At 41.4% G+C, this 13,935-nt stretch overlaps 1 protein-coding gene across 1 annotated transcript in view; it reads right to left on the reverse strand.

Moving 5' to 3' along the window:
- The window catches only part of INSC (INSC spindle orientation adaptor protein), a 114,687-nt gene that overhangs the window by 57,611 nt on the left and 43,141 nt on the right, over window positions 1-13,935 (reverse strand). The window contains exon 6 of the mRNA XM_075094711.1: window positions 4,526-4,651. Coding sequence (XP_074950812.1) covers window positions 4,526-4,651 — 126 coding nt within the window. The remainder of the gene's footprint in view (window positions 1-4,525; window positions 4,652-13,935) is intronic.

Genomic DNA, 13,935 nt, shown 5'->3' on the forward strand with positions numbered 1-13,935 from the left:
AGACAATATCTGTTAGATTTTATGAGTGTCTTGACAGTGAGAATGGTATTTGAAGTACATTTATTCCAAATGTAATTTTCAGGATGTATATTATCAATCAAGAGCATAATTTCATTTTCCTTTCTAACCTTAAGTTTCATGAAGCGCACACATTAATCTATCCCAACTCTGTTCCTTCCACAGTCCTTCCTATATGAGAACCCTTGAGGTGAATTAAGTTTCCAAAGCACACTCATGAAGGTTCAGATATTCTTCCCTCTAGAACCCTAGAACAAATGTCTGTGATGACAACCAATCTCCCACCACATCATTGTATTTCTGTCCTAAACCTCATGGCTGAATACACAAACAGGTCTGTATGTTCAGCACTGACACTGTTCTTAAGTTTCCAGTCATGCTCACCCCCCCACCCCACCCCAACTCCTTTAATTTCTGGTTTTAGCAATTTTAGCTATTTTCTCTATTATCTATTACCTGCATTATATATTGTCTCTGCATAAACTCTGGAATGCCTAGACCAAGAATAACCATCCTTTCTGATGCAGTGAGCTTTCTCCTAAAAACTTTGCATGCTCAAGTGCCACAAGACAGAGATGACAAAGCTCTCTTGGGTACAGGGAGAGGCAGCAACAAGAATAATGCAAAGAAGGAAAATTCTAATTGCTTTTCCAGTGTCTCTCCAATCCTCTCTGCAGTGATAGGGCAGCTGAGCCCAAAGAATGATCTCAAACCTGCTGGTGTTGCAGTGGATTACAAAGTTAAAGTGTACCAAACAACCAGACATCCATAAGCAGCTTGAAGCACCAAAATTACCACTTGTGGAGCACATATTACATAGAACAGCATTCTTCTATACTGAGAACTCGGTCACAAAATGAGACTATTTCTTCACTATCTTTCTACTTTAATTACTGTCCTAGTTTCAGCTGGGATAGAGTTAAATTTCTTTGTAGTAGCTAGTATGGGGCTATGTTTTGGATTTTTGCTGGAAACAGTGGTGATAATGTGGAGATGTTGTAGCTGTTGCTAAGTAGCACTTACACTGGTCGAGGACTTTTTCGGCTCCCCGTGCTCTGCCGGGTGCACAAGGAGCTGGGAGGGGGCACAGCCAGGACAGCTGACCCCAACTGACCAACAGGATATTCCACACCATATGACGCCATGCTCAGCATATAAAGCTGGGGGAAGAAGGAGGAAGGGGGGACATTTGGAGTGATGGCGTTTGTCTTCCCAAGTAATCGTTACGTGTGACGGAGCCCTGCTTTCCTGGAGATGGCTGAACACCTGCCTGCCCATGGGAAGCAGTGAATGAATTCCTTGTTTTGCTTTGCTTCCACGCGCAGCTTTTGCTGTCTTTATCTCAACCCATGAGTTGCCTCACTGTTACTCTTCCAATTCTCTCCCCCGTCCCACCAGGGGTGAGTGAGCGAGCGGCTGCGTGGTGCTTGGGGCTAAACCACAAAAATTACCTGAATAATTTATTTTTGTTGAGTTCCTGGAGCTCTGTAGTTCAACATACAACAAAGTAACAGTATCTTTTCAAAAGGCAGTAAAGTACTTGCAAGTGAAAGAACTATTCCAAAACTGGCATTTTAACCAACTGATTTTGCATTACTGTACAAATAGCCAAGTAGATTCACCTAAAAGAATAAAAGCTAGTCATTGCAACAACTATTTAGTCACTGTAATTATAGCAAAGATCAGCTTGTTTATCAGGATGATAAACATCTTGATGTTTGTCAAGATCAAAAGTAATAATGGCTTTTCCAAGTGTGCTGGTAAGAGATTGGTGCAGATCTATATTTAAAGATGCATGACTAGGAAGAACAAGAATTATTTTTTAAAAATGAGGAAGGTATTTTTGCTTAAAATAGGCAATTTTCTACATCTTTAGAAATTAGCATTCAATTGTTACTTTCCTTCATTAGTAAATGAGAGCAGTATTTTCACATTGCAATCCAAAACTCACTCAGGACAAATAGTTTAAACCCAGTATAACATCAGCCACATTAAATTTGCACTAGTAAAGAAAGCCTAATATTCAGGTATCTTAAAACCCAAGAAAAATGTTAAAATACACTCTACTGGGATTGGCTCCTGTTAACTACTGACTTCCTTGCTTGCTTTCTAAATAACCATCTACATTAATGCAGATGTTCTTGTTACCTTCTTGTGTTGCTACTGAATTGACAAGATCAAAGAGCATTGGATAAATAAAAATATTCCTAATATCTTTAGTAATTAAGCACTGCAATTACTGTCTACCACCCCCTTTTAGTTTACCTCCCAGACAAAAATTCCATTAGAAATGATAGCTCTTGCTGCTTTCTTCTAAGTGGTCTTTTAAACACTTTAATGGTTGTGAAATATAATTGAAAAAGAGGGGGAGAATGGGCTTGTGTGGGGTTTGTGGTTTTTTAAATATTTTTTTAATCTTGAATTACCTAATCTGAATTGTCTGAGGCCAAGCTTTATTTGTTTGAATGAAGTTTCTGTCATTAAAAATCAAGTTCAAATTGCACTGATGTTTTAATGCACTAGGTGGCATAATGATATTCATATTAGGGCAAATTAAATGTTTAACCACCACCCAGGTACTGAGTTGGATTAACAGAAGATACCCTTTCTGCCAAATAAGAAGTCCTACAATTCTGGTAATTTCTGGTAATTTCTGATAATATGATCTGAATGATAATGTGATTCTGTAATAATGATAGGAATGCTAATACTGTAACTTTCTTTGTTGTTCTTTGCAAGAGTACTTCAAATTCTGAAAGAAAAAAAAATTCTGATTTAAAGACAACAATATAAAAAACTGTTCACACCAAAATACTGGTCATCTGATCCACGCATTTTTCATTGATTCCTTACGTTCAGAATATCTTGTTGCCTCTAAATAGGTGTGCAAAAATGATGAAAAGAGAGTACCGGGTGCAGTAAAACTTTCTTGTTTACTATTCTTCTTCAGCTCTATAGACTGGCAAATCTGGCTGTCACCAGCTGACAGATTATTCACAGATGACAGCATTGTACTGCCCTGTGTTGTTTAACCTCCATTAGCACCTGGAGGGACATCAACCTCCTTGCAGAGAAAATGTCTTTGTTTCTTTTGATATATGAAATATCCCATTCTCCCCCACCAGAAACCCAGGCATATACTGGACCCACATAACGTACAGATCCTCAGCAATGCAGTTTTAGGCAAAGAAGTTGACAAAGTGAAAACCAGATACCCCTGTCATAAACCTGTCTGTTCAGTCAGGTGAGTAGGATTAATGTCCAGCCCCTCATGTTGCAGACTTTGGTTTTGCTAAGATGTGATTTAAGAACTGAAGGCCCAGGTAAAAAATTAACTACTGACAGCAGTTGTAGGGATTTCAGTTAAAAATCCTTTAAACACTATTCCAGTTCTGATTGTGACGAAGTTTACCCCGAGCAATTTTACTTTTGACCAATATTAAAGTAGATCACAGACATATAAGCTTGAGAATTATAATTTTTCTAGGACTCCAGTTTCGTCATCTTTGATATGGGCCACATTAAATGCATACTGACACTGCCAGGAATTAGACCAGGTGAGTTGAATCAATCTTTTCCATTTCTAACTCTATTAATTCCACTATTATAGTGGACATAATGAAAGAGCCTTTTAGGTGGATTCTGGTGTCAGACTGAACCAGCATTATGTAAAAAAAAATTTAAGTCGTCTTCATTTACTGTAAGCTCAGAGACTTGCTTTTTGCTGCAGATGTTCTGTCACAGTTTCCTTGAGTTCTGGGCAGTAAATTACAAGATATGTCAACGTAAAGTGGCAGTGAAATCATTTATCATTAACTTGAAGAGGCCATTATTCAGCTGTGGAAGATGACTGTTTTACGAAATACAAAGGATGAGATCATGATTTAGTGCCCAGAAGTGTTCATTTTCCAAAACACAGCAGTATGTAGTGAGAGTGAGAAAGGAACGGAGCCTAAGCAGCTGATATAATTTTATCTGGATAATGTTTTGATGTTTGCAATCCCAGGTAAAATCAGCTTTTATGAGACTTGTTGCTGATTAGCAGACACATTTTTCTACTGGCTAGCTGCTATGTGTGTCCCAGTTCTTTCTGTGCAATTACAACTCTCACTGTAGTACCACAAGCAGGTGCCCTACCTGAGCACCAGGAAAGGTTTTTAAGAGGTATAAAGCTTTCTGTCTTTTAAGGGTTACTTGAAACATTGGAGTTTCTAAACAAACACTTCAGAGAGTCCAGAAATTATTATTTCCATCTCTTTTTTTTTGACATAGTCACTAAACTGTTTTATGAAAATCATCCCCTTAAAAAGCGTATTTGTGCAAGTAACTGAATAGGATAATGTTATTGCTGGGTCTAATTTTGTGAAGACTGAAGAAGTGTTCTGCATAGAAAAAGTAAGCATAGTATGCAGCACAGTATCAAACACCACCAAGTTATCAGTTCTTAGAAGAGTTTAGACAGGACTTCTCTGTTTTATGACACGGTAAAGAACACTGAAGCGCCTACCTTTTCCAGCTGGTACATCCCTTCCTCTACACAGCAAATGGATGCCAACGTTCTCAGCGTCTGGGGATAAAGGCACCTGAAACAATCCTGGCGACAGATCTTAAAGAGGGCAACTACACCTCCTTCCTGCAGGGGAAAAGCAAAATCAGAATAGAAGCACTGAACGTTTCCCTAGTATTTAAGTGAGACTGAGGTGGGGGGGCAGATTCCTTTAGTAATTCATCCAAATTAGTTACGATCACACCACCAACAAAGAGGATGTTAAGCTCACACAGAGAACTCAAGTTGATTAATGCTTATACACTAAGTGATGAAAAAGTAATATAGCCTCAGTGGGAGGTGTGCTTAAGCGATCGACTTTAGCAGTTACAAGCATAATTTAAATTAAACTTGACAGTCTTGTGAAAATTACAAAGAATTATCAATAGGTAGCAATTGGAGTGACATTTAAGTGACAGTTCAACCGTATACTATTAGGTTAAAACAGATCTTTGTTAGCATATATTTCCCATTCCTCTACATTTCTGAGCTCCATACAATATTTACTTAATGCTAAAATATGAAAGAGAAGGTCATACGGTTGAAAAGCTACTGAAAATAATGTGGAAACAGGTGTCAAGTTCTATAAAGATATAATCCATATCTTCATCCTCTAATACGTAAAATTTGCACTCCTACACTTTTTTCTTTAAATATGGCAGTAATTACAAGGATTCGAGTACCTATACATCCTTATAGTAGCTATCCTTAATGATTTCCAACACGTGGAAGTGTTAGCAAAGTTCACGTAATAAATGAAAGATATAAATAAATACAAACAATATATGCACTTCATGTAGTGGGGCTTTTTCTGGATTATCCCACATTTCAAAATGTTGTGCCATCAGGTGGATTACAGATGCCTTATATTATAAAAAAGCAGACATATAATGAAAAGGAAAACATTTAAAATAGTAATGACAGATGAAAGATCTCAGACTAAAGTATTCAGATTACACTAGTAAATTAAAAGTAATTGGAATCATAGACCAAGTGAAATATACACTTTTCTTTTTAAGCCTGTTTCAGTAGCTTCTATATAAAAATATTTTTCAGATTCACAGAAGTAATCTTTTTTCTTCTTAACTATTTGTGTTATTTGAAAGCTCAACAAGTTCTTCCAACATAAAACCTCCAGACTACCATTCAGACTTCACTCTCTTTCAGAATCCTACATTTTTGTACTAGTTCTGCTGGAATACAGTAGAAAGTAATAGAGCAAGCAAAGTTACCTCTTCAGTCTAACAAAAATATATAAAATTTTATAAGGGAGTTAAAATTCGACAAAATTAACACCTCATGTTTTAAAGACAGAAGTTTTATATTATGTCTTTGTACATGTGTATGTAATTTCTGTGAGATCAGTGAAGACAGTGGGCTTACTGAGGTCTGCTAAGAGTAAAATTTTTTTCTGGAATTAGAAGAAGTGCACATATATCTGTACGAGTTATTTTATATTTAGTACTGCTATGTATAGCCTACTACAGAAAGACATTTGAGGTTTTTTTTTAAAAAAAGGCAGTACACTAGCAAAAAAGCTTCAGTCATATTTTTCCTTCCACAAAAGGATACTGATATTTCACAATATACAAAAAAAAGCTATTAACAGCGTTGTCCTCAAAACCTAAGGTAACTGGGTTTTTGTTGTTTTTTTTTTTAATGTTGTTATGAGTTTGAAAGTCCCCACAGTTCAGTGGAATCTGAGATGATCTGATTCTCTGATTTAGTCATCATAAGCAGGAGTTTATGAACAACACTAGTAAAGCTCCAGTGATGTTGGCACATTTGCTTCAAGCTTTCTGTATGACAAATGGGTGCCCTGCTTTTACCTCTGATGGACAGGAAGTGATTTATCACTGCATTTGTCAGGAGGAGATCTAAACTGTTTATTTTGTGCCCTGTGTGCCATTACCAAGCTGTAAAATATTGATTACAAGTAATGAACCTGGTGAGCTTAGGTGAAATATGGAGTAGGTAGGAAATGCTGAGCCTGATTCTATGGCTGATCAAAAACACTCACCTCACTGGGATCTCAGCATTCCCCAGAATTTATCTACCTTTTTCAAGATTTGTCCCCTGTATCTTTTGCAATGATGACAAAACTATTCCATCTGACAGGGATACACATAAATTGGTTAAATGGGTAAACAGTACCATACAGACAAAGAAACAAAACAGCACCGAGCTTTGCTTGCTCTGGAGATTAACTTGCATCTTTCCAAAAGCTCCTGTTATGTCTACACATGCCTTTATTTATCCTTTGCAGACTTTTGGTCAAAAACTGGAAATGCCAAAATAACAAATGAAATGCTGCACTTGCTGTAATTCAAGTTTCATTTGGGACAGGCTTCACATACTCTGTGAAGCAGTGTCTGAAAAAGAGAACTTTCTTTACTGCTTGATGACCTACTTCTCTCCTATATTGGATTAATAGGAATTCAATTTCCTGGAGACATTCCTGAGATGCTTTTCATAACGGCTAGCAGTATATAACAAAATCCCCTGAAATACAATCACAAAAAGTATGTGGAGGAGGACATGAGTATAAAAAGCCCCGATGTGCATAGTGAGTTGAGTGAGCAAACGGGAGAGAAAAGACATCCAACTCTAAGGTGTAATATTTTGCAGTTTCAGCCTGAAATGACTCAAAGTCCAGTGAATTCTCATCATCCTCATGATGGGTGACAACATTTATAATTGGCTTGAAAGATGGTCACCAAAGAAATCTCCATAGTAAATACTTGCTAGAAAAGGAACTGATGCACAAAGAAGGTAAGGCCAATACATATTTGAAGCTTCTCGGATCAAGATATCTGCTTCATATCTGTAGGCAACTCAAACAGTCAAACATTTCCGAAGAAGAGTGTGATCAGCAGGTATAGATATCTTCATTATAATTTCTGCCTCTATGTCTTTTAGAAGACTATTATTATAGCATCCAGTTCAATACAATTGGTATTGGACTCTAATAGTCATCAGTGAAATGGATTTATTAACAAAGACCTTTTTTTGGTATCACTCTGTCCCAGCATTTATTTGTTGTAATTGTGGAACTGATTTTTACTGATTCTTGTTACAAAGCCAAATCAATTTAGAACAAGTCCACTTCAAGTAATGCTAATTTTTGACAAGTGCTCAAGTCCACTCAAAATTTATAATTTCTGGGTTTTAGTGTCTCCTTAAGCTCTCCAAGCATGAAGGCAGGGTTTTAACAACCAAGATTAACATATGATTTTTAATATGAAAGATCCCAAGATCAAAATATATTTGATTTAATCATAGAATAGTTTGGGTTGGAAAGGACCTTTAGAGGCCATCTAGTCCAAGACCACCGCAATGAGCAGGGACATCTTCAACTACAGCAGGTTGCTCAGATCCCCGTCCAACCTGACCATGAATGTTTCCAGGGATGGGGCACCTACCACCTCTCTGGGCAATCTGGTCCAGAGTTTCACCACCCTCACCATAAAATATTTCTTCCTTCTCATTAGTCTGAATCCACCCTCTTTCAGTTTAAAACCATTACCCCTGTCCTATCGCTACAGGCCCTACTAAAAAGTCTGTCCCCATCTTTCTTATAAGCCCCCTTTAAGTACTGAAAGGCCACAATAAGGTGTCCCTGGAGCCTTCTCTTCTCCAGGCTGAACAAGCCCAACTCTCTCAGCCTGTCCTCATAGGAAAGGTGCTCCATCCCTCTGATCATTTTCTGTGGCCCTCCTCTGGACCCGATCCAACAGGTCCATGTCTTTCCAGTGCTGAGGACTCCAGATCTGGATGCAGCACTGCAGGTGGGGTCTCACCAGAGCGGAGCAGGAGGGGCAGAATCACCTCCCCCAACCTGCTGGCCATGCTTCTTTTGATGCAGCCCAGCACACGATTGGCTTTCTGGGCTGCGAGTGGACATTGACAGCTCGTGTCCAGCTTTTCATCCACCAGTACCCCCAAGTCCTTCTCAGCAGGGCTGCTCTCAATCCCTTCATCCCCCAGCCTGTCTTGATACAGGGGGTTGCCCTGACCCAGGTGCAGGACCTTCCACCTGGCCTTGTTGATCCTCACGAGATTCACCTGGGCCCACTTCTCGAGCTTGTCCAGGTCCCTCTGAATGGCATCCTGTCCCTCAGGGGTGTCAGCCTCACCGCTCAGCTTGGGGTCATCTGCAAATTTGCTGAGGGTGCACTCAATTGCATTATGTCATTGATGAAGATATTAAACAGTACTGGTCCCAGAACAGATCCGAGGGACACCACTCATCACTGATCTCCATCTGGACATTGAGCCATTGACAACTACTCTCTGGGTGCAACCATCCAGCCAATTCCTCATCCACTAAGCAGTCCACCCATCAAATCCATTAAGAAATTCAATTAAGAAAATAATCCATACAGCCATAAAGTAATAAAAAAGATTTCTGTGAATACATCCCTGCAAAGCAGCCCCAGACAATGGTACAGCAGGGAAGTAATATTGATGCTTATGTATGGCAAAAGACTTGCCAGAGGAATATTTTAGAATCATAGAATCATTAAGGTTGGAAAAGACCTCTAGGATCATCAGGTCCAACAGTCGAGCCAACACTACCATGTCTCCTAAACCATGTCCTGAAGTGCCACATCTACACATCTTTTAAATACCTCCAGGGATGACAACTCCACCACATCTCTGGGCAGCGTGTTCCTATGCCTGACCACACTTTCAGAAAGGAAATTTTTCCTAATATTTAATCTAATGCTCCCCTGACACAGCTTGAAGCCAATTTTTCTCTTTCTATTGCTAGTGACCTGGAAGAAGAGACCAACAACCACCTTGCTACAACCTCCTTTCAGGTAGTTGTGGAGAGCAATAAACTCTCTCCTCAGCCTCCTCTTCTCCACACTAAACAACCCCAGCTCTCTCAACCTCTCCTCATAAGACCTGCTCTCTAGACCCTTCACCACCTTGACTGCCCTTCTCTGGACATGCTCCAGCAACTCGATATCCTTCTTGTACTGAGGGGCCCAAAACTGAACACAATATTCAAGGTGTGGCCTCACCAGTGCCGAGCACAGGGGCACGATCACCTCCCTGCTCCTGCTGGCCACGTGATTCCTGATACAAGCCAGGATGCTGTTGGCCGCCTTGGCCACCTGGGCACACTGCTGGCTCATGTTCAGGTGGCTGTCAGCCAACACCCCCAGATCCTTCGCCAGGCAGCTTTCCAGCCACTCCTCCCCAAGCCTGTAGCGTTGCATGGGGTTATTGTGACCAAAGTGCAGGACCTGGAACTTGGCCCTGTTAAACCTCATACAGTTGGCCTCAGCCCATCGATCCAGCCTGTCCAGGCCCCTCTGCAGAGCCTTCCTACCCTCAAGCAGATCAACACTCCCACCCAACTTGGTGTCACCTGCAAACTGACCAAGGGTGCACTCGATTCCCTCATCCAGATCATTGATAAAGATATTAAACGAGACTGGCCCCAACACTGAGCCCTGGGGAACCCCACTCGTGACCAGCTGCCAACTGGATTTGGCTCCATTCACCACCACTCTCTGGGCTCAGCCATCCAGATGGTTTTTTACCCAGCAAAGAGAGCACTTGTCCAAGCCATGAGCAGCCAGCTTCTCTAGGAGGATGCTGTGGGAGACAGTATCAAAGGCTTTACTAAAGTCCAGGTAGACAACATCCACAGGCTTTCCCTCATCCATCAGGCGGGTCATCCTGTCATAGAAGGAGATCAGGTCAGTCAGGCAGGACCTGCCTTTCATGAAGCCGTGCTGGCTGGGCCTGATCCCCTGGTTGTCCTGCACTTACCTGGTAAGCTCACTCAGGATGAACCGCTCCATAACCTTCCATGCTACCGAGGTCAGACTGACAGGCCTGTAGTTCCCTGGATCCTCCTTCTGGCCCTTCTTCTAGATGGGCGTCAGATTGGCAAGCCTCCAGTTGACTGGGACTTCCCCTGTTAACCAGGACTGCTGGTAAATGATGGAGAGTGGCTTGGCAAGTTCTTCCACCAGCTCCGTCAGTACTCTCGGGTGGATCCTATCTGGCCCCATAGACTTGTGAGTGTCCAGGTGGAGCAGCAGGTTGTAAACTGCTTCCTCCTGGGTTATGGGGGGTTTCTTCCACTCCTTGTCCCTGCCTTTCAGCTCAGGGGGCTGAATACCCTGGGGATAGCTGGTCTGACTGTTAGACTGAGGCAAGGAAGGCATTTAGTACCTCAGCCTTATCCTCATCCTCAGTTGCAAAGTTCCCCTGCACATCCAATAGAGGATGGAGATTCTCTTTGGTTCGTTTGTTCGTTTGTTAGTGTATTTGTAAAAACATTTTTTGTTATCCCTTACAGTAGTGGCCAGGTTGAGTTCTAGCTGGGCTTTTGCTTGCCTAATTTTCTCCCTGCAAGACCTAACGAGATCTGTGTATTCTTCTTGTGTTACCTGTCCCTTCTTCCAAAAGCAGTAGACTCTCCTTTTTTTCCTGAGTGTCATCAGAAGCTCCCTGTTCAGCCAGGCCGGTCGTCTTCCCCACCGGTTCGTCGTGCGGCACGTGGGGACAGCCTGCTCCTGTGCCTGCAAATCTTCTTTCTTGAAGAAAGCCCAGCCTTCCTGGACTCCTTTGCCCTTCTGGACTTCCTCCCAAGGGACTCTCCCAATCAGTGCCCAAAACAGGCCAAAGTCTGCCCTCCGGAAGTCCATGGTAGTGGTTCTGCTGTGACGCCTCTTCTCACTTCGCCAAGAATCAAGAATTCCATCATATCGTGGTCGCTAAGCCTAAGACAGCCTCCAACTGCCACATCTCCCACCAGTCCTTCTCTGTTTGTGAACAGGAGGTCAAGCGAGGCACCTTCTCTGGTAGGTTCATTTACCAGCTGCGTGAGGAAGTTGTCTTCCACACACTCCAGGAACCTCCTAGACTGTTTCTTCTCTGCTGTGTTGTATTTGCAGCGGACATCTGGTAAATTGAAGTCCCCTACTAGAACAAGGGCAACCGATTGTGATACTTCCTCTAGCTCCTTGTAGAGCACTTCATCTACCTCTTCATCCTGGTTGGGTCATCTAAAACAGACCCCCAGCAGGACATCTGCCTTGTTGGCCTTCTTGGCCTTCCCCCTCATCCTTACCCATAAGCACTTGACCTTATCATCAAAGTCACTAAGCTCTATGCAATCAAGGCACTCCCTAACAACCTCTCCTTTGCCCGCCCCTTCTGAAGAGCTTATAGCCGTCCATTGCAGCACTCCAGTCATAAGAGTCATCCCACCATGTCTCTGTGATGGCAACTAAGTCATAGCTATCCTAGTGCACAATGGCTTCCAGCTCCTCCTGCTTGTTGCCCATGCTGCGTGCACTGGCGTAGGTGCACTTGAGCTGGGCTATCGATTTCACCCCCTAACCCTGTCATGCTACCCCATAGCTCCTCTCTGGTGGGCCTGGCTACATCCCCTTCCCTCTTTGAACCTAGTTTAAAGGCCTCTCGATAAGCCCCACCAACTCATTTCCAAGAATCCTTTCCCCCTTTGTGATAGGTGAACTCCATCTGCCACCAGCAGGCCTGGTGCCATGTTAACCTCCCCATCATCTAAAAAACTGAAATTCCACCAATGGAACCAGCCTCTGAGCCACGTGTTAGCAACATTTGGTTCCAAAGGTTAGAAACTGATTTGCAGACAGAAGCCTGCCCAAAAATTTTCCTGGGTAGTTGCAATAAATACTCTTCTTGGGTCATCCTTTCCAAATTTTCTCTTTTTGCTTTTAATATTATCTAAACCAGTGGAGTTTGGATTATGCTGCCATCAGCGTAGGTGTTGTAGATAAACACTACATATCACGGTTTGAAACTCACAACTCAGTGTTGGTTATTCTATTAGCTCAGATTTCAAGGATTTTTATTATTATTATGGCTTTCTCCCTTCATTTCCTATCTTGCCCTTGCTACTAACTAATTTTTGTTAGAGATTTTAGTCTTTATACTTCTGACAGCTAGTGAGAACCACTAGCTTGCTGCCAGGGAAACTCAGCAATACGACTCTCACAACAGCTTACAAAGTTGCATGCTAAAAGAAAAAAAAAAGGCAAAGAATGCCTCCAGGTGGAATGAAATTATAGGTGACCCTTCAGCATGGAGGATTAGCATTTCAAAGCCTTTTTAAATTTTGGTAAAAATTTAGTAGAGGGAGTAGAGGAGGGGGAGCGACTGAAACCCTTACCAAAATGTAAAGTGAGAAATCAGTTCCTATAATATTGTAGCTTTGCAATATTATAATGATTTTTTGTTTGCATGTCCAAGATTTTGGTGTGCTTTAATGTTGTAATTATAGCTTGGGACAGGAAAAACGCTAACAGCGTTCCACAATATCACTCATTGTCATGAAGAGTAAGACTTCAAGTTTACATAAACAAATTTCTTGAGTTTGGCTTTCACTGTAAACAAATATTCCACTTCTCTGGTTAGTTTTTACAAAGTTAATGATAACTTTCAAGGGAAATTCTGTGTCTGTGGGAGATTTTGAGATCTTTACAAAAACTGAATCCATACTCACCCTCTTAATGAGTGGGTGCAGTTCCGGATTTATTTATTTTTTTTTAATCATCCTGCACTGTCGCTGTCATAGCTAACTACTCAAGTGGCCAAATTCAAAATTCTGGTCTGTTATAATTCCTCTGCCACCTTGCTCACTGATACAGATAACTGAGGCAATACAGAGGGTGAAGGGTGATAGCGAGTCGGGAAAATATATTTCACAGTACACAGAGGAAACAGACACACAGGACAGGCCATGCAATCACTGCTGTAATTCAGCAACTAAACACCACTTGGGTTCTTTGCATAAGGGGATGCCTTTCCTCACTTGTGAACCTGTGTCACATCCAGGTTTTCACAAAAATTAATTTAGTGATTTATGGAAGGTCAAACTTTATTTCTGCTAAATTATGGAATTCACACAATGATAAAAAGCACAAGACCAATTTTCCTCAATCTGTTAGTTCTACACTTCCTCAATACTCAATATTTTAACATTGTTTTTGAATACCACTGAGTGGAGCTCAAATATCAAATTTGGAAAAAATTAAGTCTCTCAGGCTGCTGCCAGGATCCACTACACGTTTCTGAGTCTGCCTCATCTGCAGCCTTCAGAACATAGCAGTACCTTTTATGGTGCAAATACCCATCTAAAGGCAGATCAGAAGTAAAAATGTATTAAAAGCCACTGTTTAACCTCATCTCTGAAGCAGGGCAAGGGATTGGCCCACCACTCCACAAGCAGAAGCTTGGGAAAGGAGGTTTTCTTCTTTCTATATACACTGTGGATATTATTATCCTACCCTCAACCTCACACAATGCCCTGCCTTTCTCGCTTTTTCAAGATCCAAGTGGCCTCAAAGGCGCAAACTCTG

This window comes from Phalacrocorax aristotelis, chromosome 5 (genome assembly GCF_949628215.1).
Source record: "Phalacrocorax aristotelis chromosome 5, bGulAri2.1, whole genome shotgun sequence".
Taxonomy (NCBI): Eukaryota; Metazoa; Chordata; class Aves; order Suliformes; family Phalacrocoracidae; genus Phalacrocorax; species Phalacrocorax aristotelis.